Genomic DNA, 23,733 nt, shown 5'->3' with positions numbered 1-23,733 from the left:
AGCAATACGCATCTGTCCCTTAATAAATACGCTTCTAGTACGTATTTAAAATTCGTCGCAAAATGTTAGCGACATAAAACCAAGAACAAAGGAATATTTTTAAAAAAAAAAATAATATGAAACTTCGGTTTTGAAACCGTTAGATTCTAGACGTGGCGTCTCGTGCTCCTCTACCTCCTCTAGTGGCGAGTTTTGATGGCACGGCATTGGGAGCACCCAGACATACCACATCCGGTTTTTTCTTCGTTTTCTTTTTAGACTAGGTGTATGCCCGTGCGTTGCTACGGAGTCAAGATATAATGGTAAAATACATTGAGATGTGAAGTATTATGATGCCCTCTACTCTCTATATAAATCCATGGTGAAGAGGGACCTCCGCACCTGTCTTCACAGTGAAACCATGTGAAGCTCTGGCAGCTCCCGCATGAAAAGAAAGGCAGGATTCAGTTTCTCAATGTCGACGGTTGACGCCTTTCTGTATCGTGTCCTCCAATGTTTCATTGTTCACTGCACTCTGCACAGAGTGGACCTATTGGAAGAGATTACTGCACCATAGTCAATGGACAGTAGAGCACTGTGGATTTCTAAGCAGGACATCATGATTTCCACCTGGGCAAACAATGACACAGTGGAGCCACCAAAGCCCAGAATCCTGAAATACACAATATGGAAGGAATTTAAGATCTTTACAGAACCAGAGGAAACGAAGAGTAATAAGCTGACTTTACCATCCTGGAGTCGGGAGGCCTCCTCTTTCAAACAATATCGGGTCTGTCATAGCAGTAAGCCAATATGTGCATCTTTCACAATAGCTGAATCAGCAAAATGCTTTACCACATAGGATTAGAGATTATCGTTCAATATCCTCCACTGCAAATCCATTAGCATATTGTGTTCCAGATTGATATTGCTTCAAACATTCATAGAGAAGATAGAAGATATTAATTACCCTTCCATAATAGCCAAGTACATACTTCAAATATTGCTGGAAAAGATATTACTTGAATGAATGAACAAGTTAAAATCATATGTAAAACATTTAAAAGTAATAATATACCTTATTGAACTGGTAGCATATATAGTCAAAGGTGATGTGTCATGGGAAATGGCGCGATCTGGTATTTTCCAAAGGACATTGGACAGTAACATAATAGCATAGGGGTTATCACTAATGCTTCGAACCTTTGCATCCCATTCTGCCGAGGAACCAATGGCGCCATCTTGAACATATGTACATGGGATGGATGAAAGATGAAACATCACCTATACAAGGAAGCAGTCTGTCAACAGATAGGGAGATGCTATTACTAAATTAAGAAGAGTAAAAAAATTTGGATGCTGAAAAAAGGGGCTAACAGTATTATCAGGACCGGGTCATTCATTTGCCAGCACTTCTGGTGATTCATACTGAACAAAGTAGGAAAAGGCATCCAGTTTTAAAAGGTATAGAAGATGTTGTATAAAAAATTGAGTTTCCAGAACACGCGAGAGAGTCGTGTATCATCATTTAAAGAAGGGAAAGGATACAAAGGGAACCACCCAAACACTATGCACATGTACGCACACCACAAATTTACGTACGCTAGGTAATTAGAATAAACACGGAAAAGGCATTAAACCAGGGAGGGAGACATAGATGAACCCGGTGACTGAGTTCCTGAGATCCCTGGCCTTGATGTAATCACATATGGAGACTGATATTACTGGATACAAAGTCGTAACAATGCTTACGCTGCTCTCAAGCATCAAGGGTAGTGTTGAGGCCTTCTCCAAGTTGCTTGCTGGCTCCCAACCAACAAGGAAAAAAATATAGTTCCTTGCAGTAATGATTGTCTCATTTACATTAATGTACTTTGGATGGTTGAGTTAGATTCTGAATTTGTATACAAAAACTCTTGTCATGCGTTGTGTGCCTTCTGTTTTGCATTTTGCCCACTTGCATTTCCTGGGTTCATGAGTCCTTGTTTCCTACTGGTTCGAGTAACTGTTGGTATTCCCGAATCCCGAATATCCTTGATCCCAACATAGAACCAAATGTTCCGATGAAAAAACATAAAACTCAATGTTTATCTTATGAACGGTTTGTCAGAGAGCTCTCAAAGAAAGCACAGAAAGCAAACAACATCTGGTGGAGGCTGAGCGGACTGCTGGGTGACCGGAACCGGCAGGTCATGTACATACTGCTCCAGGCGCTGTTCACAGTGGCAACAATGGCCCTAACGGTCCCTATATTCCTGTCCTACCGGATGCACGTGGTGTTCCTGATACTCAAGGTGTGCGCCTCGACATGGAACGGTGGCAGCTTCATCTTGGAGGTGATGCCTCGACAAGTAGAACGGAAGCAGCAGAAGAAACTGGGCATGAAGCCCATCGAACAGGGGAGCTGGACACAAGGGGCGCCGGCATTCATTTGCCAGCACTTCTGGTGATTCATACTGAACAAAGTAGGAAAAGGCATCCAGTTTTAAAAGGTATAGAAGATGTTGTATAAAAAATTGAGTTTCCAGAACAAAGCTCACTTTGCATCCACAAGAAGTTGAAAACCTTGAGATACATCTTCATAACTGAAGCTGTGAACACAGTGTCCAGGGGGACCCTAGCATCATACTGGTCAGCAGGAAGATAATTGCCCCTGCACATAGACATGTTATTGCAAAATTTTTACTTGGTCAAAAACTGTGAGGTGGTCAGGACTCAGTTCTCAGAGCAGATGCAATGAAATATTAGTACATTACTCCTTGGATTTAATAAGAAGTTTCTGAGATTCAATGTATTTTTTTAACTTCTGGTAAGCAATATTCTAGAACAAAATGTAGTAGTTTGTGTGATACTGTGTACCTCTGAGACGCAACACTTTTTTCTACAGTTAGAGCAACCTGCCAGTCTTCAAATAGATTTGGATATTCAGAAGGATCTGCTAGAGACTCTGCAGCTTTTGGATTAATCTGCATACAGACAAAAAGAATAAGATAATAGCATGCAGTTTTTCTAATGACACGACACTTTTCAGAAAGAAGACTTAAGATGAGAACATTAAGAAATTACTTTACTCAGGTCGTCTCTCCAAATTGCCACTATCTCTAGTACTTTGCTAGGAAGATATTAACGTGCCAGTAATGCAGCTTCAGGTATACGGTTACTGCAGAATACACAAGATAATGTTTAGTTCTCAAAGGAAGAGCACCAAAACAAGGATTTAATCACAGCAAACAAGATTTACCTGTCTACAAGCAATTGTATGCAATCTTCAACTTTACCAAGCATAAAAAGGCAGAGGAAAGCAACATTGTTTTTTCCGTGTTCTTTTGCCAAAGAAGCAAGCTTTTCAATTCCTTCAGCATCTCCAAGAGATGAGTACAGTAGCAACAAGCCACTTAAGTCCTTTGCTTGAAGAAGGCATTCCTCTGCCATCTCTAGCTGCAATGTAGAGTTGTGGCATACCCACGCCAAAAGGCTATCATTCACGAGCTAATACAGATAGGATATGTTCGATTTAGGTCATGTCTCAATTTGACATCATTCACATTCGCATTGAGAGTTTTAGCAAGAAAAACAAGTACCATTGACCATCTCCTATATTTTGACCATACAGCTGGACAGAGGGAATGAACTCCATTCTGTAATGAAATATCAAGTTTAGTGATGTAAAAGGATAAACTATCAGGAAAACAATATTATGGTTTGTAATTTGTTTCGTAGCTTGAATAAAAAATCATGGCAGATCTAGGCATAGATAGTATTAGGGGTGTTTGGTTTAAGGATCAACTCATCCTAGATGAGGAGGTATATCGTGAGTTCATTTCATGAGCCTGGTGGAATCATCCCATTTGTCTCTACAAATATTGGGTCAGTGGAAAAGGACCATATTCATGGGGATCTGACTTTGCCATCAGCCAGTGTTTTACTTTCTATAAGCTGCAATGGTGCTAATCAAGGAAGTAAATATGAAACCAACCTTCAACCAGGGACTGCTACAGAGGATATGATGGCTTTCGAAGAGCAGAATGCAGACAAGTCTCACTTAGAAGCCTACCAGTTCAAGCGCATCACATACACGGTGACCCATGTACAACAAGGGACCAGGAAGCACAAGGGAGATGGATGGGAAAGAAATTCGGAGCCAAGAACGAACCAGTGGGCACAGGTGGAGTGGGTACAGGTGGACATGGCGGCCGCAGCTGCGGCGGGATCGGAAGTCGGCGGCTGCCGCTGCCATGGCGGTTCCAAACCGCCTCGTCTCGCCGCTTGGCCTGTGGCTCCTGATGAACTATTATATATATATATGTACATGAAGTTCCCAAGAGAAAAAAAGAATAAAAATGAACAGAGCTAGAACGGATCTGATTTTTTGTTGCTTCCTACACCAGCACAGCTTTCCTTACTTTTCCCCCCGGTCGATGTTCCTAGTTATGCGAATGTCGGTGTCCAAGTGTTGGATCCCTGAATTGATGAATGGATGAAATAGTTCATATATATCAGAGACAGGGTACTAAAATTGGACACACTTTTACAGCGACGAAACAAAAAAAGCATACAAATGGAGAACATAAATAAAACAAAATAATTTCTCATGATATCTTCGATTCTGTATACGCATGCCATTTAACCATATGATCTCTGATGAATAACAGAAAGCAGGAAACAGCACAGTTACCAAACAGACCTGCGGATACTCGAGGGGCACTCCCCTCTCCCGCAGTCGAGACGGTCGTCGCCTAATGCTTGTTCCTTCCTTGTAAAATGGAGAAGAAACAATGTAGTTAGTTTCCTGTCCACTGATATCATCCTCTGCAGGCAAGGTAAGTATGTACTTGTGCATTTCAAATCTGAGAGCAGCTGCATTGGCAAGAACCACATGCATGGAAATGGAACCTGTCCTCCATGTTATGATCAGTTGATCACACGACTCACAATTAGCCTGTATAGGTGGCTGTGTAGATGAGTGTCTTGTTAGCTCGAGTTGGCAATCCACTGCCAGTATCTTGAGCTCTTCATAACGCCGCACAATGCAGCCATGACGTCTTTTTCACCATGAAGCTTGATCTTCAACTTTTCAGCAACGTCACTCACATGGATAGAAAAAACATCATTCTCACACTTGGCCTCCCTACCATGTTGCGTCACGGGGGCATGATGATTTTGTCCTTCAAGACAAGATCATCATCCACCAGGCCTTGCACCACATCTTTCACAGCTGACTGACCATTATCTTCACAATTCCTTGATTTTTTTTCTCTATCTAGTTGGGAGTTGCAGGAAACACCTAGACAACAGAGGTTGATCGACCAACAGCATTCCTTCAGTAAAATGAAATGCAATCGAGTGCCCGTTTGTGCTTTTATGGGCTTGTAGCATGACTCCACCTACTGAACTGGAACTTACGCCTCGAAATCCAAGTTAACCTCGCTCTCAAAAGAACATTGTCGCAATTATCTAAATATGCAAAAACACCGGCACAACAGGGGAGAGCATGCGGATCCAGCGGCAAATGACGCACCTTTTGGGTTTTGACATATAATGATACAAATAATTGCTTCTAGTACCGAGAAACAAGCAGACAGAGAAACAAATGTGGGTGCAAGAAGTTTCAGAGGCTTGTCGGTCTGCTTACCAGGGCAAACACGGGGTAGTCCACGATGGCCATGGCCAGGAGGCCTGACCTGGTGATCGTTGGCACCCACGACGCGGCCGGCTGTAGGCAGATGAGAGCGAGGCTCCGCCTAGCGCTGGCGTATGCCCCAACAATGGACGCGGCGGCGCTGCCGCCCTGGAGGAGCGCCGCGTGCAGCTCAGCGGCCTTGGCGACGGTGGCATGGATGTCTATGCTTGAGGTCGGGAGGTAGGTGGGCGAGGGGTAGATGGCGGTGTCTCCGAGGGCTTGATGGGGCATGCGGCTGGCCTGCGCGGATGGAGCGAGCACAGATCGAGCGAGAAGAGGATGCAGCCGCCATCCATGGCGGCGTTTGGGGGGGTGGGCTGCGGGTGCGGTTGCGACGACGGATTGATCGGGGTGTGCGCGGCCGCCATTGCTGACGGCGGATTGATCGGCCGAAAACCTCTCCGAGCATCACAGCGAGGCAGGCAGGCATCACAACGAGGTGCGTCGGGGTTCGCGGCTGGGTTTCCGGCTGACGGGCGGGTGGATTGCAGAGAGATCGCGGTGGGGTTTCCGGCTGGCGGGCGGGCGGGCGGAGGCGGGGGCGGGGGCGGGCGACGGGATGCTCGGCTGGGAATCATGGCTGACTGGGGGCGAGCGTCGGGATCCTCGGCGGGGTAGTTAGGCGTGTGCGCGGGGGAGCCGCGGGAGTGAGGGGAGAGCGGGGGCAGTCTACAGATGAGTCTTAATAGTTGTAGAGAAGTAAAAAGGAGACGGACCATTTAGGCGAGGAGCCCGTCCGGTAGAGAAGAAACGGCCCAAAATCAGTTGAGCGGGGAGGAGAAGTGACGCGCTAGCTATGCAAGTCACGCGGCCCAAATGAGTTGCGGTGCAGCAGCGATCGCGTCGCGTCGAATACATGTGCACAGCACGTGTGATGCGTGGAACAGACGACGACGTAGTATTGACGGGGGGAAAACATGACGCTCTTAACTTCAAAGCTCTCTACAACGATTCATGCATTATGCTGCACTCCCTTGTTGTCCAAACGCTAGCTAGCTACATCGGTCCTTATGGTCTGAGGCAGTGAACGCGTCTTCCGAAGGTAATCGTAAGTTCTCCCTTCTTCTTTTTTTTTAGATTTTCTTTCTTTGTTCAAAAACCAAAAATCCTTTCCTGAGAAAACCAAGGCACTCGATAACTCCAATACACAGCTACAGCTCATTGATTATTCTGACATGAGTACGTGACGTGACGTGCCTGTTTCTTCTGAACGTAGATATACTACTGTCGATGACCTTCAGTCAAAGGGGCTTAATGGTGTGAGGTGGCAGTTTAGTGGCTTTCCTTGAGTGACCATGCTTCTGAATTGTAATATGTCGCTATGCTTGTTTATCTGTGGTCTAAGTTTTTTTTTATCCTGAGTTTCGCCTAGTCAAGCTCAATAAGAACTCCAGGGATTTCGTTATTTAGTAAGTCTGGTTAGTTTGAGGACTATAACTTGTTAAGTAAGACCCCTGGATGTAAGCCATATTTTATATGTTTCCTATTTTCTAATAAAATAGGGGGGTGGGGGGTAATTCCCTTTCCTGTAAAAAAAAACTACTGTCGATGAGAATATAATGGCCTTTGAAATGCGCGTACTGTGTACTGTCCAATTATTTTTATTTTAACTTTGTTTAAGGGCTAATTTAGTGGACATGAATAGTAGAGAGATATGTCCCTTATAAACCCTCTCCATTTCTCTGTCCAACAAATCATCACTAAATAAAAAAAAAGAAAGAAAGAAAAGTGTCGCGCCGTGCGCCCGTACGTCGGCGTCTTGCTTTTGACGATCCAAGGGTGACGCCTCCGTGGCTCGATCACAATTGGACACTTATGTAAGCAGTTATGTTACGTACAGCCACTTAGTAGTGTGTGTCATAGGTTGGCGCGCGACAGGCACGTATGTATGGCGCATACTTTACACTCTAGTACTAGTACTGCCTTCTTTTTTTTAATCTGTTGTGCAAAAAAAAATGACGTAGTGTACTGACGAGCAAGAAGGTGCATGCGAGGAAGAGGAAGCTCGTGCGTGTCGCACAAGTGTGCTATGCTACCGCGGACTATTCTGGATTATTCCTGACGGGCATATGCATGCATGGGCATGCCGATTTGATCCACCTAAAAGCCGCTTGGAATCCATCCGTCTTCACGTCCTTGAAGTAGCTGTAAAGCTCTCCAGTTTTATATGTGCTTCCGTTCATAGACAGGCAGTAAGCTAGAGTCAAATTGGCTAGGGCCGGTTACGTTAGCTGGCTATTATTACTACGTGTACCTACATGCGCACATATTACATCAACCAGCTAGTGTGCTGCTTTCTGTAAGCTGCGCAATGCCGGAATTACTAGCCACGCGCCACGCACGTGCATGCCTTTTGCTTGAAGCAACAGCGCAGCGCTACGTATTATCCTGCGTTCCGCACACAAATAAAGGGGGGGTAGGCCGTAGGCGCGCGGGCAGCGCAAACGAACAGCACGCAATTCCTAGCTTTTCGGCCGATCGCTAACAGCATCCTGTCCGCTTCACCTTTCGCCGATGAGATGAGAGGAAGCGGGACGCGGACGCCACGGGCCGGCCGCGAACGGACGGTGGTGCACGCGCCACCAGCTCCTGCCGCCGCGTCGCGCGCGGGCAACGACGCCCGGAGCTTTTTGTGCTTGACCAGGAGCGCGCTGCTGGAGCTCGGGCGCCCCCACAGCTTTATGCAAAAGCGACGCCACCGGCCGGTATTAGATTTTCTCCGAGATTATTTCTATATTTTACTATCTAAAGAGTCATTTTTGTAAAATCACTTTTAATATCTTTTCAATCTCTAATAGATTTCACATATCATATTTGTATTCTAGAGAATCATTCGCTTTCATATTTTTGGCTGGCGAAAAAAACATATAATAGAAGATGATTATATTTTGATACTCATTTAGATAAACCGTTGAAAGGTATTTTTTTAAAAAAATTATTCTTATTAATTATAAAGATTATAGAGAGTTTTTTTTTGGAGTTCTCTCAACGAGCTCGTGCCCAGTCCGCAATGATTTCGTTTGTTTAAGGCGTCTTTGGTTCCTGCAAAAAAAAATCTACAAAATTCTAGTGAAATGGATTTTGCGAGGATTGTTATGAAGCCTCTTCAAAATATGAATAAAAAGACTAGAATAGAGCAAGCGGATAAAGATGTAAACCAAGCAAGAATAGTTGTACTAGTAAAAAAAAAGACAAAGAAAAATGTGAAACACTCATAAAAATCCATGGTATCAACTTGGCCCATATATTTGAGCAAGCGACGTAGATTTACTATCATCGCCACTAGATTTATAAAAATCCAGTACCCACCAACATTTGAGAGCCTTCAAGGAATCAAACCGCAAAGGGTATGTGTTATAATAAGTGCTCCTACTAGGCTTATTTTGCACGTCCAAGAAACTTTCTATGGATCTAGACAATTCATTTCTAAACCGATTCAAGGTTTAGGGTTTAATCGATAACTGGAGCCACATGTGAATTACTAAACATATAAAAATTGACTTTGTGGCTTTGGCGAGTTGGGAAGGACCGTTTTATACACTGTCGAAGCTCGACTCACAGTTGGTCTATGATTGGTTCATGTGTTATGACCTAGTTTTGGACAATGGTGACTATCGGCAAAGATGTGCTATTTCCACCTAAATTGGCTTTATTGGTTTTAAATGATATAGGGGCCAATTTGGCTTTAATATCCATGCATATAAACCCTAATTGTCATAAAAATTGTATGGCGTGCAAAATTTAGATTGCTTAGAGGTTGGTTCATCAACATAATTGGTAGTCTTACCATATAATCTATCAAAATGTTACATTATTGTATTAAACAGTACTCATAATATTATTATCATTAATTGTTAATTTTATGCCCTTAGCATAGCTAGCATGGACATGGTAGGGATCATCACCATATTTTCCTTATCATTTACCTTCAGTGTAGAAAATGTGGAAGCAATAGAGTCACCGAAATTAGGCTCATGGAATTGAGTGACCTTGTCCCACTGATCATTAGTGCAACTTTCACGGAAAGCTCCTAGACCAACATCATGTTTGGCCTAAATCTTCTAATGAAGCTCATTAGGAAGCTCTTCGATTGCCATAAGATGAATGATGTTTGGGATTCAAGTGCTCATTGTGATCTTGCTTTCTGTTGGTCTTTCCATCATCCAACAAGTTGTTGGTGGATTAGATATTCTTCTTCTCCACTAAGTCGCCAAAAAGTGTGTTGAAGTCGAGATGAATCCCAAATCATACGCTAGCAAAGGCTAGCACATCCAAGGTTGCAAACAATCTTGATCGCAATAAGAACATAGTGGATCGATGTAACCGATCAGGGGGCGGTTAGGCCATTGTTGAGCCTATTTTTTGTCTATTAGACTCCCATATACCTCTAGGGAAGATGTATCACGAGGAGTATGTAGAGGTTGTCCTAAGATCGACAAGGATATCTAGAACACCATCAAATCTCATCAAGAGATGTGACAAACAACATGTTAGAGTTAAAGTATGATAAAATATGTAGGTGTTGTGTATTTTGATGATTATAAGTTGGGATCCTAATCAGCCATGTTCCTCATATACATGTCCCTGTAAAAAATAAGTCTAAAACATGTTATCTAAGTTTCCCGCATCAACGATAGATCTAAAACCAATTCAAAAAACAAATTGGTTCGAACCAAATTGGTTCAAACTCAATAGAAAACCCGACTAATCCGGTTTGAAATTTGACTAAGCCGGGTTTCACGAGCTCGAGTGATCGGGACCAAACAAACGAGCCAACTTAGCAGGTTCCGAGTGGTGGAACGGGCTTAGTGGGTTTGCATGCCAGCCTAGCGTTTTTCTCCATTCTTTGATTGTCTATGTTGTTGCGCCAAATGTTCTCCAACAATTCTTTGATACTAGGAATTTGTTGGTGTTGTTTAATTCCTACATTGGAAAATTTTTTTATGTGGCAACAACTATCTTCTTATATTTGTATAAAACCTATGTAATCAGACTCTTTGTTTGAGGGAGAGTTGGAAAAAAATAAAAAGAAAAATCTAAGGAAAAATAATTCTGCTGAAGTTTTTTTTTGCGCCAGTAGTGCAGCCAAAATAATTGGGGAGAGCGGAGTTAACTTTACTCGACACACTAGAATAACAGAACTCCTTTATTATTATTTGTATACAAAGTTTTCTAAAGGTACAAACTTTGAAGTCGTGTCGTGTCACACCTGTCAACTCGATCGACCACGTACTGGACGCACACCATGGTATTGGTACTCATGTGTTTCCGTAAATGTACAGTACCATATATAGTATTCACTTGATGAGGTTAGTGATGGCGATGCAGATATCAGCGATCCGCACGTTGTAGGAGCTGTGCTGCGCCAGCGGCGACGGGACGGCGGCGGCCACGGCGAGGGCGTCGTCGCACTGGCGCGCGAGGGACACCGCCTCCGCGACCTTGGCCTTCCCGGCGGCGTAGCGGCGGTTGTTGATCTCGTCGTCCGCCTCGGCGAACGCGAACCCGACGGAGCCGTACAGCCTCCCGCACTTCTCCAGCGCCGCGCGCGTCGGGCCGTCGGGCCTCTTGTTGGCGAGCAGGGCCTTGATGTCGTACACGGCGTTGTCGGCGTTGTTGACGCCCGTCAGCGCGGCCACCTTGGCGAGGCCCCAGGTGTCGGCGTCGGGGCTCTCGCGGTGCATGCCCAGCTCGGCGACGCAGAACGCGTAGTCCACGCGCGCGTCGCTGTCCGCCGCCGCCCTGCACGTCGTCACCACCGTCGCGGTGGCGCCGCCCGCCAGGCAGCCAAGCGCGAGGGCGAAGGCGAGGAGGAGGTGGACGGCCTGCGGCAGCGGCGCCATCGCCTTCGTCGTCGATGGAGGGGATTCTTGGTGCCCTCTTTGTGTCGGGAAAAGAGTGATGATCAGGATCAGCTCGATGGGTGGTGGTTTTGCTTTAGCTGTGATGGGACAACCGGACAAGACTGAAGTGTGGGCAGTCACGTTTGATGACGCCTCTGCCCCTTATATAGCCGTGGATCCCAACTCGTGGGCCCTATCGTACCGTTTTAGCCTGTCGATAGAATGGGCTGTTTGGATCTTTTCTTTCCATACATACAGCCCATAAATCCATCAATGACTCGCTTTATAGCAAACCAAGTAGCCGAAGGCTTCCAAATCCAATTGAGCATGCCCACACTTCTCTGCCAGTTTGGATTTTCTTTCTGTTTTTTCGGGGCCGCAGATGTGAACATGTGTTCGAGAAGTCAAATAAATCTTAAATTTAACTTCATAGAAAATAGTATAAATATTCGTAGTACTTTTCATAGAGGGACACTTATCTCTGTAGCAAATAAGATCGTAATGCATAATGACCATTGGCTCCTCACAGAGAACAAAGAAAGAAGGAAAATTACCATTGTTCTGTTTTTTTGAAAAAACGTGGAACATCAATATATAACTAATGTTTATTGACATATAATTAGTGTTTATTAATATTTATTTAGTGTCTATTAAATGTTTTAACATATAATTAGTATCCATTAATTGATTTAACATATAATTAGTGTCTCTCAACATGTAACACGTATGTTGCTTGTGTATTGCCACGGGTTACTTGTGTATTGCAATGGGTTCTATATATCGTATGAGTAGTCGTTTGAATAAGACACAATATATATATATATATATTCTATTGATTAGGTGAGTGTGAATGTGGAGCTAACAACCAAGATTCAAATACTCGTTTTACATAATTTTAATTTATGTAGCTGGTGATTTATATAGTAGATATTAGTGTCTATTAGTTTAGTTTAACATGTATTTAGTTTCTATTAATGTATTAATTAGTTCCAATTAACATATAAATATAATTAATGTCTCTTAATATGTAATTAGTGTCTTTTAACATATATTTAGTATATACTAACATGTAATTATTGTCTATTAATTGATTTTAAAATGTAACTAATGTCTACCAATTGATTTTAACATATAACTAGTGTCTATTAACAGATAATGTGTGTTAAATAATTTTTACATGTAATTAATGTGTGTTAAATAATTTTTACATGTAATTGATGTCTATTAAATAATTTTATTACATAATTAGTGTTTATTAAATATTTTACTTAATAGATTTTAATCATTGAGTATTCATGCAAGCAAAGAGAGACACCAATCAGGCCCTAGTGTGCGCAGGCGCGCCCGCAGCGGCATCCCCTCCAATTCTGGTGGCCTGACGCGTGAGTAACTGCTGGCAGTAGCGGCCTTTACACAGGGCTGTCAACAAAAACAGTCTCCACATTGTTTGTTTATGGAACTTTGCGGAAAAATAAGCAGGGCTTGATGAATAATACAGGTCGCACTTGGCAGTAGTAATAGCAGAACGACGAGGCTTTCCAAAGAGATGAACAGTAACAGCGCGCAGAAATAAAACGCTTTTATTCCACCATAACAATTCACAAGTTCGTCCGCGTTTTGTCTGGCTCTGGCTGGCGTGGCGTGTAACCAACGGATCACAAGACAACACGCCCGCGGATCACGACGACGCAGCCAGCGCATCAGCTGGCCCTGACCGGTAGTACCCATCGCTCAGCCGATGAGGTCGGTGATGGCCGTGCAGACGACCGCAATCTTCGAGGACTCCTCGCCCCACCGCGCGACCTGCGGCGGCGGGCGCACGGCGGCCCGCGCGAAGGCGTCGTCGCACCGGCGGGCCAGGGCAGCCGCCTCCGCGGCCTTGCCCTTGCCCGCCGCGTAGTCGCGCCGGTTGATCCCGTCGTACGCCTCCGCGAACGCCATCTCCGCCGCGTCGTACAGCCTCTGGCACTGCTCCAGCGCCGCCCGCGCCTGGGCGTCGGGCGGCGGCTTGGCCAGCAGGGCCTTGATGTCGTAGACGGCGTCCCCGGCGGTGGCGACGCCCACGTCGGCGGCCACCTTGGCCAGGCCCCAGGTGTCCGCGTCGGGGCTGTCGTGGTGGTGGCTCAGCCTCGACACGCAGAAGCCGTAGTCCACGCGCCGGTCGCGGGCCGCCGCCGCCGCGCACGTCGTCTCCGGGGTGGCGCCGACGCTCAGCAAGAGCGTCGCGACGAGGGCCGCGGCGGCCAGAGCGCCAGCCGTGGAAGGTCTCATTGGTCTCGTACCTCTGCTAGTGCTAGATAATCGGCGCTGTTCCGGCGATACAGCTCGGTGGCTGGTGGCTGGTGGCTGGCGGTGCTGTCTTGAGCCGAGTGCCTGGTGGTGTGGACTGTGGAGTGACCGAGTGAGGATGAATCCCTACGATGCCAGCAGAGTTATCTAGATCTCCCGTGGGGCCGTCCTGTTCGTTTGGGCCTACTAAAAAAAAGCGCGGCCGATGCTTATCCGTGCCTCTGGCCCATTAAGGTTCGGTTGGGCCATAATTTTCTTTAAGCTGAAGGACGATCCAGCCCAGGTGCAGGGGCGAACCCCTCTTCTTTCCGGTTGCCTTGCCCGACGCTTGGATGAGGAGACCAAGCAACTGCGGGTCTGCAATCGAAGCGAAAGCACCGAAACAATCGACCAATCCTGCTCTCGCATCTGAATCCAACGCAGGCGAAGCGTCGCGAGTCCAGGTAAGTAGCCGCAACTAGGATCAACGCATCTGCATTCTCGTCCGAATACCGCAGTAGATTCATGCACGCACACCGTCTTGATCCGAGAACCATGGGATTGAGGCGCAAGAGGGGGGAGATTCATCAGATCAATCTGTGGAGAAGTACTTCAGTGCTGCTCGCCCGTGGCCCTGGGAAACCATTTACCTATCGCGGGCGTAAGGAAGGTCCAATATCTAGTGAGAATTATGCTAAGCCACTTGAGCAGAACAGAGAATTTGGTATCGTGGATCAGTGTGTCAGAAGCAGCAGTGTGGCTGGTACGGTGGGAACGAACTTGATATCGTGCATTTGGATGGAAGTGAACTTGATATCGTGCATCCTTTTTCAAAGCTCAATGAAACAACCGGTTACAAGGTACGCAAAGAAGTTTGCATCTTCTTCTTCTTCTTCTTCTTCTTCTTTTTTGGTTTGGTTTGAAAGAAAAAGTTGTCGTTTTTGTTTACTCCATCACTTCAACCTCTGACCCTTGACGGTTTCTGTTTTCAGCCACATAATCCTTCTGGGCTATCTTCTGCTGCCGCGCGCAGCAAAAGTCGCCTGACGCTGGCACACCCTGCATTAGTTTGCATTGGTGAATTCTGGTCGATTGTGACTACTGGTGACTGGTGACGGGCAACAGCTCGTTCTGACTCTCTGCCCTGCCATATGCTCATCAGCTCATGGCGCAGCAAAGCACGTGTTTTAGTTTAATTTTGTCATACATTACATACATTCGACTGGGATCATCTCATACGGACGCATCATCATCAATGGCCGGTGACATCAGAGGTTTGGTAGACGTTGCATCCATTTCTTCCTGCCCCGGCCGGCCGTCGAGGGTTTTGGTTTCTCGTGCCGGCTTCCGCTTCAGCCCATTAGTACGTCCCATTATTCATGCCGACGCTGAAGGGCGTGCCATCCCGTTGGCCCTCCTTCCGTACGTGGGCTTCGCTATTTTTACAACCAGAAGCAAGCACCGGAGCGTTGTCTGGCACTGGGAGAGAAAGTGAAGCTGCCTGCTAGCTAGATGTGGGAACGTTCGGTTCTTGAAAGGTCACTCTTCAAGCGCAGTTAGGGCGTGTTTGCGACCCTGTATCTATCTGGTCGGCTCGGCTCGTTCAACTGGTCTAGCTACTGTAACTTAATTTGTTTGCACACTGATACCGTATGAGACTACTCTGATTCAGATGAACCGAATGACACCATTGAGCCAGGGTTTTCTTTAGTTATTAGAATATCAAGGCTCGTAATATACAATCTATATCTATATACATATATGAATTGGCCATGATTTAATGTATCGTCCGGCGGTGGTGGTGGCAAAGTTGACCAAGGGGCCGGGGGGTGCAGCGGCAATTAAGGTGGGCGATGCTCGCAATATTCAGATGGAAGCGTGCTGGTTCATGGAGGGTGGCGTCCCGGAATTTAATTCGCCTCTTCATTGCGTCGCGTCATACAATGCGTACCAGTTCCTTCCTGCGTTTGCTACTCTCCTCTCACGTTGAGAGTAGAGACAGAGTCACGGTCTCACCTGCTCCGCTATCGATCGTTCGTTGCAATTGCAGCCAGGCTCTGAGAAAAAAATGCTATGCTCGTCTCTTTTCTACTTCTCCTAGCTTGACAAGGATACGCCACCATCTCCAACAAAGAAAGAAAAAAATGTCGCAGATCAGCTGCAGGCTGCAGCTCAAATATATGATTGTCGTTCGACGTATCGATCACGACGACTTCCCCATCCAACGTGAACATCGGAAAACCGGCGAACGCTTCCAGTTTTTATGTAGAGCTCCGGCCGGGAAGAAGAAGCAGGGAGGGATCTAGAGCTCATGTTTCATTCCTGTTGGGAAACGGACGGACTGCTGAGCGAAACCGAAGCTACTGCTGGTACTGATTGATAGAACTAGTGGTAATGATAATGGGGAAAAAAAGGGGGAAACTTGTGGATTTTCGATAGTGCCGTGCGGTGTGGAACTGCGGATGGTCACGCCCTCCTGTTCCTCCGGCCACCGGCGCCGCTGGTGCTACTGCGGCTGTGATCGCCGTCCTCCCGCCGGCTGACGTTGATGCTGCTGCTGCTGCGGGTGGCGGCTGCGGCGGCGTGGTGCAGGAAGTCGAGGAGGACGGGGCTGCGGCAGCGGGGGCAGCGCGGGTCGGCCTCGGAGAGCATCACGTACATGAGGCAGCGCGGGCAGGCCGCCAGCACCATGGGCGTCGCCTCCGGGCTGTCGGACCACTGCAGCCCGTGCCCGTGGATCTGCGGCCGCGGCTCCCGCTCGCCCTCCGACGACGACAGGCACGAGCTCGGCGGCGGCGACGACGACGAAGACGACCACTCCTCGTCGGAGGACGCCGCCGCCGCCGCCGCCGGGGGAGACAGGTGCAGCTTCAGGTCCAGCCCCCCGCCCTTCCCACCCTTGCTGCTGCCTCGGCTCATCACGCACCGTGAAGCTTCAGCAAGGCTAATCACTATTAATACATACACCATAGATTTTGATTGATTGATGCTATGCTACCGCCTAGTAAAGTAATGGAAGTGTTGTACTAGGAGCGAGAGCGCTTACTGTCTCGTCTCGGTGACGACGGTCTGCAGCTGCGGCTCTGACTTCCCTTCCCTTCCTCAGCTCGGAGCCGGAGGAGTGGTGACTGGTGGTGCTGGTGCCTGTGGACTGTGGTGTGGAAGAAGAGATGGCATGGCAGCGAGTATTTATAGTGGGGGGAAATGGCGAGCGGGAGCTATGGAGGTCAATTTGTTTTCTTAAATGCTGCACTGTCGAGGAGTACTTGCACCCTTTAATTGACCATATTGTACTCCTCATCTATTGCTCTGCTCCCATTCATGTTTCTGTTTTATGGAATGGAGAGGAGAGGTGGTGGCGGCGGGCAGCCTGGCAGTGGCAACTGGCACCGGCACCGGCACCGGCAAGGCCGCTGCAGAGGCGAGTTGAAGGAAGTGATTCGACAAGCAATCGTCGATCGAGCTCGAGAAGGGGTTCGGCTGCCTGGTGGCGGTGGAAAATGACCTGAAGAAGGGGACGGGAGACAAGAGGTAGGTTGGTCGGGTCGCTGTTGCAGTCGTGGCCAAGAACGGAGATCTCTCCAGGTGCCTCAAATGGAGCGAACGTACAGCTCTTTCACCAGGGCATGATTAGGACACCGTTATAGTGCTAATCAGGCATGTTTGGGTCACCTGATTAGAACATTATATTACTTTCAGCTTCGGCTCCAGATACTATAGAACACTGTAGCGAAAAACACTATAGCACGGAGCTGATGAAGCTACTGATGTGTGGCTCCACCGGTTTCTCTGTTTCTTCTAGTTCTTTTTTTTTCATCTGAAAGCTAAACGACTTTCTGTACAATAGCGCTATAGTAATTAGGAGCAGCCAAAGCCATAGAGAAACATACCAAATCTCGGACAACTTTCGTGTGTCGTTTGCGCTTGGGGTAGATCTGTTTTTTTTCCTCCAATAGTCATGTCATTACACCTCAAATAGACCGTAAAAAAACATTCAGGCCATTACCCCTCAGATAGACCGTAAGAAAACATTCAGGCCATTACCCCTCAGATAGACCGTAAGAAAACATTCAGGCCATTACCCCTCAAATGAGCCGTAAGAAAATATCTAAGCCTAATATGACACGAACTCACACACAACGCATAGTACCACCTCTCTAGCTGAAAGAGAACAAGCGATCGAACGAGCTATAAAAAGCAGTGCAAGTTTTCTTTTCAACGTATACATTTGTCGGTCTTTTGACTAATAAAGATAAAGTGCAGTATCTACAGTTTTATATATGATATGTAGGTCATATGTCCATTTTAATTTTAAATTTATTTTTATGGAAAAGGTCCAATCTAATTTTAATTTTTCTTTGTGAGGGAGGGTTCATCATATTGGTTTGCTACTGGACCCTAGAGGTGTCGTACAATTGTTGCACTATACCATCAAATATGATTGACGTACGATCGCAGCGTAATGAGGCATTGTATTAGTAGGCCATAAATATTTAGTTTTAGGCCCTATTCTAAACCTCCTCTAGAGCTAATTGTTAGTTAATTAATTAGTTGTTAGCTGGGTTTTGTCGCTAATAATCAATAGCTATTTGAGAATTATAGCTTACAATTAGCTAATGCATTATATCTCTGAGTCAATTTTAGCTGCTAACTATTAGTTTTAGAGCTTTAGAACATTGCCTTACTTTTAATAACCTATCCAAAATGGTAGACGGTAGAAAAAATTTTAGTTTACGAGTCTAACTGATTATTAGCACCTGTCAGGCTATCTCCAGCAGCTATATCCCATCTATTTTAAACTTTACTCTGTTTTACAATACAAAACAGTGTTTTACACAGGCATTTGCACGATCTGCCGGAGACAGCTTCAGTAATTTACAGATCTTCTAAATTTTGAATATACTTTAGCTACTCCCTCTGATATCCTATTGTTTGTCGTTTTGGACAAGATTTGAGTCAGACTTATAAAATTTTGACTATAAATAATTGTTCTGTTATTTAGTTTTCAAGTCTAATATTTATATTATATGTGTCGATTTATCTTAAAAAATATTTCATAAAAATATAAATGTATTAAAAGTTTACTTGTAATTTAACAAAAAAACATTGGTTAAAGCTATAATTTAAAGACCGTGTCATTATTTTAAATGACAAATAGTAGTACACGGGAGAGAGTAATGACTAAAAACTAGTCCAACTGATCAAGCAAATCCTGGAATCGCCTCTTGCCCTTGCCAAAGAAGACCCAGTGCGGGAGTTAGTTTGAGAAGTACGATCGTCATCGTCGTCGTCAAATCCTGATCGGAGTAGAGTACTCGATCCAATGGATCGTTTCATCATTCTTTTTTTGTAAATGCCATTGCAGCGATTCCTGCTACGACTCCACCTCCTTTTGATCGCTTCAAAGCATTGCGCGCAGTCTGGCTAGGATCGCTTCCGCAACTTGAATGAGGCCATCAATAGGATTTATGGGCTACAGTGTTCTCCAAAGCAACAAAGCAAATGCACTTAAATGATAGATGGAGCAACTCTTAACTCTTAAGTATAGTCCCAATCAAAAAAACTATAGGGCAATTTCTACAATTGTCAAGTAATCATCTAAAAAGATAGTGCTACAATAGGAATCATATTTATAATGGATAGTTTCTCCACAATAATCTTTTTATCTGATCATATATCTGCTCTTATCACATCTTTTCATCTTAGTTCCCGTATAGACATAATTATTTTTACCTAACAAATCATTTACTACAATTTTCTACTTGCAGTGCACATCACAATTTTAATCAGTTGGGGTACCCTAAACAATAAATATCGCAATCGTCCTAAATCTTAGATTAAGAGTGCCCTAATTAAGCGACGGATGGGAAGAGATGGCCTAGCACAGCAGCCTATAGCTAGCTCTTCAATTCAATACGCTCACTCGTCTCGGCTGCCGCTCCACTAATTCTCATTCATGCGCTGCGGTTTTATAAATGGCGCCACATAAAACATGCGTGCCCGTGCACCGCAGGCTCACAAGCTCCTACACTCCTACTAACTTATTTTATTTATATGCATATGTATATGTGCTATTTATACAGTTTGTTTCCCAATCCATCTAAAATTGTAAATACTTTCTCATTATTCTGTATCCCAAATGTAATTGTTTAGCAGACGTAGGAAGTTTTTATTTAAGTATTTTGGTTCTATACTCCTTATTTTTAGTCATCAGGGCATGTACAATCCTGAGCCTATTTTTCAAGTATAAGAGACAACGAAAAGAGACGACAAAGTGTCTTTAAATCATAAATTTATTAACTCTAAGAAAGCTCAAAAGACATATATTAGGGAATGGAAACCCGATCTCCAATTTCACGCGGGAAATTTCTCAATAGTGAATGGGATGTGAAGTTTTTCTACCACCGGGATGTAAACGGGTAAAAATTATCTCTCGAAAATGGGGATGGGACGGGGAAGCATTCTCTATCCCCATTCCCCACGGGGACCCGTTTAACTTGCATCTGACGATGTTTTCGTGTAATCTAAAAATAAATAATTACCTTATCAAGTGACCATTCATTGTACACATATATTTATTTGATGTACACATAATGATCTCTTATATCTGACAAAATATTTAAGTGACATTGTTTTACATTAATAACAAACAATGTACGTCCTAATTATAATTTAAGCGGGGACGAGATCCCCGTCGAGATTTATCCCCACGTGGAACTGAAAGGGAAATGTGTCATATGGTCATTTCTACTTGTTTAGGTGATTAAGTGCTCAAGACACCACATTAGACTAACAACATTGATATGAGCATGAGCACAGGTTCTAGCAAGAGCAAATTGAAGGAAACACGTCTAAATAAATAGAGATGAAAGGCCAAAAGTGCAACTTTGGGTAAAACTATGAAAACATGAAAAAAAAAGTATTTAAATAAGTTGCACATACCTTATACTATGTTTCTCACCTTGGTTTGGCTACTAACACTTTTATGTAAGAAAAATGACTTTTGGACTTAGTTTCGACATATTGCAAATCCTGGATAAACTATGTGAAAAAGGTATGTTTCCTACACTTAGTCAATTGTTTTATTGTCTAATTATGTTTGTCTAAGTCGTAGGGAACACCTCAAGAATAGAGATGGCAACGGGGAATTCTCCATCGGGATTTGATCCCCTAGACCCGTCCCCATGGGGGGATTTTCCCCGTACTCGGCCCCGCGAAGAGCTACGGGGGATTTTTTTTCCCGTACTCGTCCCCGAGCGAGGATTTTATCCCCGCGGGGATCCCCGCACCCAGTTCATTCAATAAGGAAATAGTAGCACAGTTCTATAACTTCATCAAGACATCAACAACAATTTGCATACTTTCAAGTTTCAATAATACATAGTTTCAGCTTTCAATAATTTTAGCAAGACAACAACATCGATAGTTCACAATTCATAAATCACAAAATACATAGTTCAGAGCCACCATTTAAGCACCACTGCATGTCTACACCAGTGACCGGTACATAATACATAGTTTCACATCAGATTTTAGCGCCAGTGACCATTACAAAATGCATAGTTCATAGTTCATCCATGTAGGATTCCATAATATCCTTCCTACAATAACAAAGACCATCTATACAGTCAAGCTGCCGAAAAAAGTACAAGAATAATACAAGAACAGTGCAAAAAAGTACAATAATACCTGATAGTGATTCGAGTCACCATTTCGAACAACAGTTGAAGTGCACTCACAAACCTTCTAAAACCATCATGATTAACAATAGATAAGGGATACTCATATAGGATAATCATCGAAGCTAGTTTAGTCCTAGCTACCTCTGGATCAAATGTGTAATTCTCCACATACACTTTTCCCTCCATCTTGGGAACTAAACCTCAAAGAAGATTGTGCAAGCGATTTGTTCTATCCCATTATCTTGATCCTTCTCAATGTGCAGATTTTTAAATGATCATGGAGATGCTTTGTCCCATTGTTGATGATAACTCCTAACTGCTTGTGGCAATAGTTACATTTAGCCTTCACATCTCCACCAACTTTTACCCTCTTGAACTCCTTCCAAACCACAGAAGTAAGCTTCCTCTTCATGCCAAGAACGTCCTCCTCACCCTCTGGTTGCTCGAGGGCCAACCCCTCCCTTTTATAGGCCGAGAGAGAGGTCAGTCAGTAGTGACTTCCGTAGGAAGGAGTCGTAAGGCAAGGGTAAAACCAAATGTTTTTACCCAGGGTAAAGCCACGCGTACTCGTGGGCCCTAGGGTCACCTTACTGTCTCGTACTTACTGTGGCAAACGACGCGGGGCTACATGGGTCACAGGCGTCATCATTTAGGCTATCCTGACCCTGGCCTTCGAAACCTAGGGCTCAACGCGACTTATCATGCTGCGTCCTACCAGTGGTCTGCGCACTCAGGCCTAGTTCGATAGGTCACGAGTGCACCGCAAGCCGAGGGGTGCATGGACCATAAATGCGCTACAATTCGGGGGTTCGTAGGTCATGAGTGGGAAGCAGATCGGCGTCCACGCTGTGGCTTGGTGCTAGGCGTGGATAATGCGACCGATTATTTATGATGGGACAGTCTGGGACGGGCGTGGGATCCACTCGAGTGGTTTCCCTCCGACAAGTTCAACCCTCCTGTCAGGTTCCGCCACGCCCGACCCTAGGCTCGATGTCGTGGGGTTCGACCGAAGACAGGGTTCTTTCAAAGTTGACGTATTCATTTCTTCTAGCTGACCAATGAGCCCCAGCGACCAGGGGCTCTTCTCTTAGCGCTCTCTCTGACCGATGGCACCCTGAGACCGGGGATCGTATACCCGACAACTTGTAATATTGCTCTTAGTTTTTTTCATATCATGGAAGAGCAATCAAGCGAAAGGAACCTCTCTATCTTTCTCTCCACTCAAACTGGGGTTCATTTGCTCTAACTCAATCATTAGACCAAGTTTATGTTGTTTTTTGCTATTTTTGCAAGATCACCTATTCATCCCTGTGCTCTCAGGAATAGGGATGAGGAATAAACGTCCACCGTTCGTGGATAAATCTTTTTGTTGCGGGGAGGGAGGTGTAGAGCTATTTTCCCGACGAGGAATTCTCCACTGGGATCTCTACTTTTTTTCACTTATGCCGAGACCACTTAAAAGTTGTGCATGCCTTATATGTTCACTAAAATCTATGTTGACATTTATTTTTCTAATTAATGCAGCAATTGTCCATTGGAGCATTTTGGTTCAATAAAATACTATTTTTATTCTTTATTTTATATATTAATTAATTATATTTGCATTAGTCTTTGTTTACATGTTTTATTTTTAGATACAACTAAAAACATAATGATATTTCATTATTCTATTTCAGTTTTTTCGATTTGATGTGAACCCTTTATTTACGTACTGTGCTTTTTAGTTCCATTGAAAATTTCTTTTCTATATGCTTTAAAATTCTATAAGTTTAGTTTTATATTATATTCATCGTTTGTGCTATAGTGTCTTTAATCTAATTTATTCGCTTGTTTTACTATTAAAACAATAGAAGTTGTTTTTCACTAGTGTGGTAATTTCTAGACATTCTGAACAAATGCGGTGATTAGATAATATATATGTTTAGTTACTAGCAAAGAGACGAACATAATTTTTAGGGTTGATTTGGTGTTCAGAGAATTAGAGTGTTTTTAGGAAAGAAATCTCTTAGATCTAGTTTGACAACTCTATTTTTTAAGGAATTTCTATTTTCCGAAAAAATAATTTTTTTTAAAAAAAGAAATTCTTAAAAAAATAGGATTGCTAAACTAACCCTTATTGTTAAAAATTTAATAGCAAGCGTTTTCTAAATCAGCCCTTTGGGTGCCTTTGAATCCTAGTGTCGTTTCTGTTTTTAGTTGGGATGGCATGTAGCCATAACTGCTGCAGTTGCAATCTATAAAGATAAAATACTGTAAAAGCCGGTGCCATAGTCAAATCAGT

General features: G+C 44.4%; 3 protein-coding genes, 1 long non-coding RNA gene and 1 pseudogene across 6 annotated transcripts; 1 reads left to right on the top strand and 4 right to left on the bottom strand.

Annotated features, from left to right (window-relative positions):
* Positions 1-2,234: 2,234 nt before the first annotated feature.
* On the bottom strand, positions 2,235-3,440 carry LOC103627245 (coatomer subunit beta'-1-like; annotated as a pseudogene).
* Positions 3,441-10,787: 7,347 nt separating this feature from the next.
* LOC103627244 (uncharacterized) lies at positions 10,788-11,662 on the bottom strand. The gene has a single exon (XM_008647534.4). The coding sequence runs from the start codon at positions 11,500-11,502 to the stop codon at positions 10,957-10,959; it is 546 nt and encodes a 181-aa protein (XP_008645756.1). The 5' UTR covers positions 11,503-11,662; the 3' UTR covers positions 10,788-10,956.
* Positions 11,663-13,063: 1,401 nt separating this feature from the next.
* Positions 13,064-13,951, bottom strand: LOC100286335 (pectinesterase inhibitor domain containing protein). The gene has a single exon (NM_001159222.1). It carries the CDS (start codon positions 13,771-13,773, stop codon positions 13,234-13,236), a length of 540 nt encoding a protein of 179 aa, NP_001152694.1. The 5' UTR covers positions 13,774-13,951; the 3' UTR covers positions 13,064-13,233.
* A 205-nt stretch (positions 13,952-14,156) lies between these two features.
* On the top strand, positions 14,157-15,540 carry LOC111188136 (uncharacterized). Its single transcript, NR_149752.1, has 2 exons — positions 14,157-14,630; positions 14,763-15,540. It is a non-coding gene; the product is annotated as an uncharacterized lncRNA (long non-coding RNA).
* Positions 15,541-15,828: 288 nt separating this feature from the next.
* On the bottom strand, positions 15,829-17,073 carry LOC103627243 (uncharacterized). 3 transcript variants are annotated; one of them, XM_008647532.4, is made up of 2 exons: positions 16,817-17,073; positions 15,829-16,703 (listed from the first exon to the last, which is right to left on the bottom strand). In XM_008647532.4, the coding sequence occupies exon 2, from the start codon at positions 16,687-16,689 to the stop codon at positions 16,237-16,239; it is 453 nt and encodes a 150-aa protein (XP_008645754.1). In that variant the 5' UTR covers positions 16,690-16,703; positions 16,817-17,073; the 3' UTR covers positions 15,829-16,236. The 3 variants fall into 3 exon arrangements, with proteins under 3 accessions (XP_008645754.1, XP_008645753.1, XP_008645755.1); XM_008647531.4 differs by having other exon boundaries at positions 15,829-16,721; positions 16,817-17,037; XM_008647533.4 differs by having other exon boundaries at positions 15,829-16,714; positions 16,817-17,037.
* Between the last annotated feature and the right edge of the window lie 6,660 nt (positions 17,074-23,733).

This window comes from Zea mays, chromosome 5, assembly GCF_902167145.1.
Source record: "Zea mays cultivar B73 chromosome 5, Zm-B73-REFERENCE-NAM-5.0, whole genome shotgun sequence".
In the NCBI taxonomy this organism is placed as follows: domain Eukaryota; kingdom Viridiplantae; phylum Streptophyta; class Magnoliopsida; order Poales; family Poaceae; genus Zea; species Zea mays.
The sequence above is the reverse complement of the archived record's forward strand: the minus strand, read 5'-3'. Positions and strand labels throughout refer to the sequence as shown.

What these genes read in the sequence shown, in the direction of transcription:
- LOC103627244 (XM_008647534.4), bottom strand. Translation starts at nt 11,502, where the DNA reads ATGGCGCCGCTGCCGCAGGCCGTCCACCTCCTCCTCGCCTTCGCCCTC.
- LOC100286335 (NM_001159222.1), bottom strand. Translation starts at nt 13,773, where the DNA reads ATGAGACCTTCCACGGCTGGCGCTCTGGCCGCCGCGGCCCTCGTCGCG.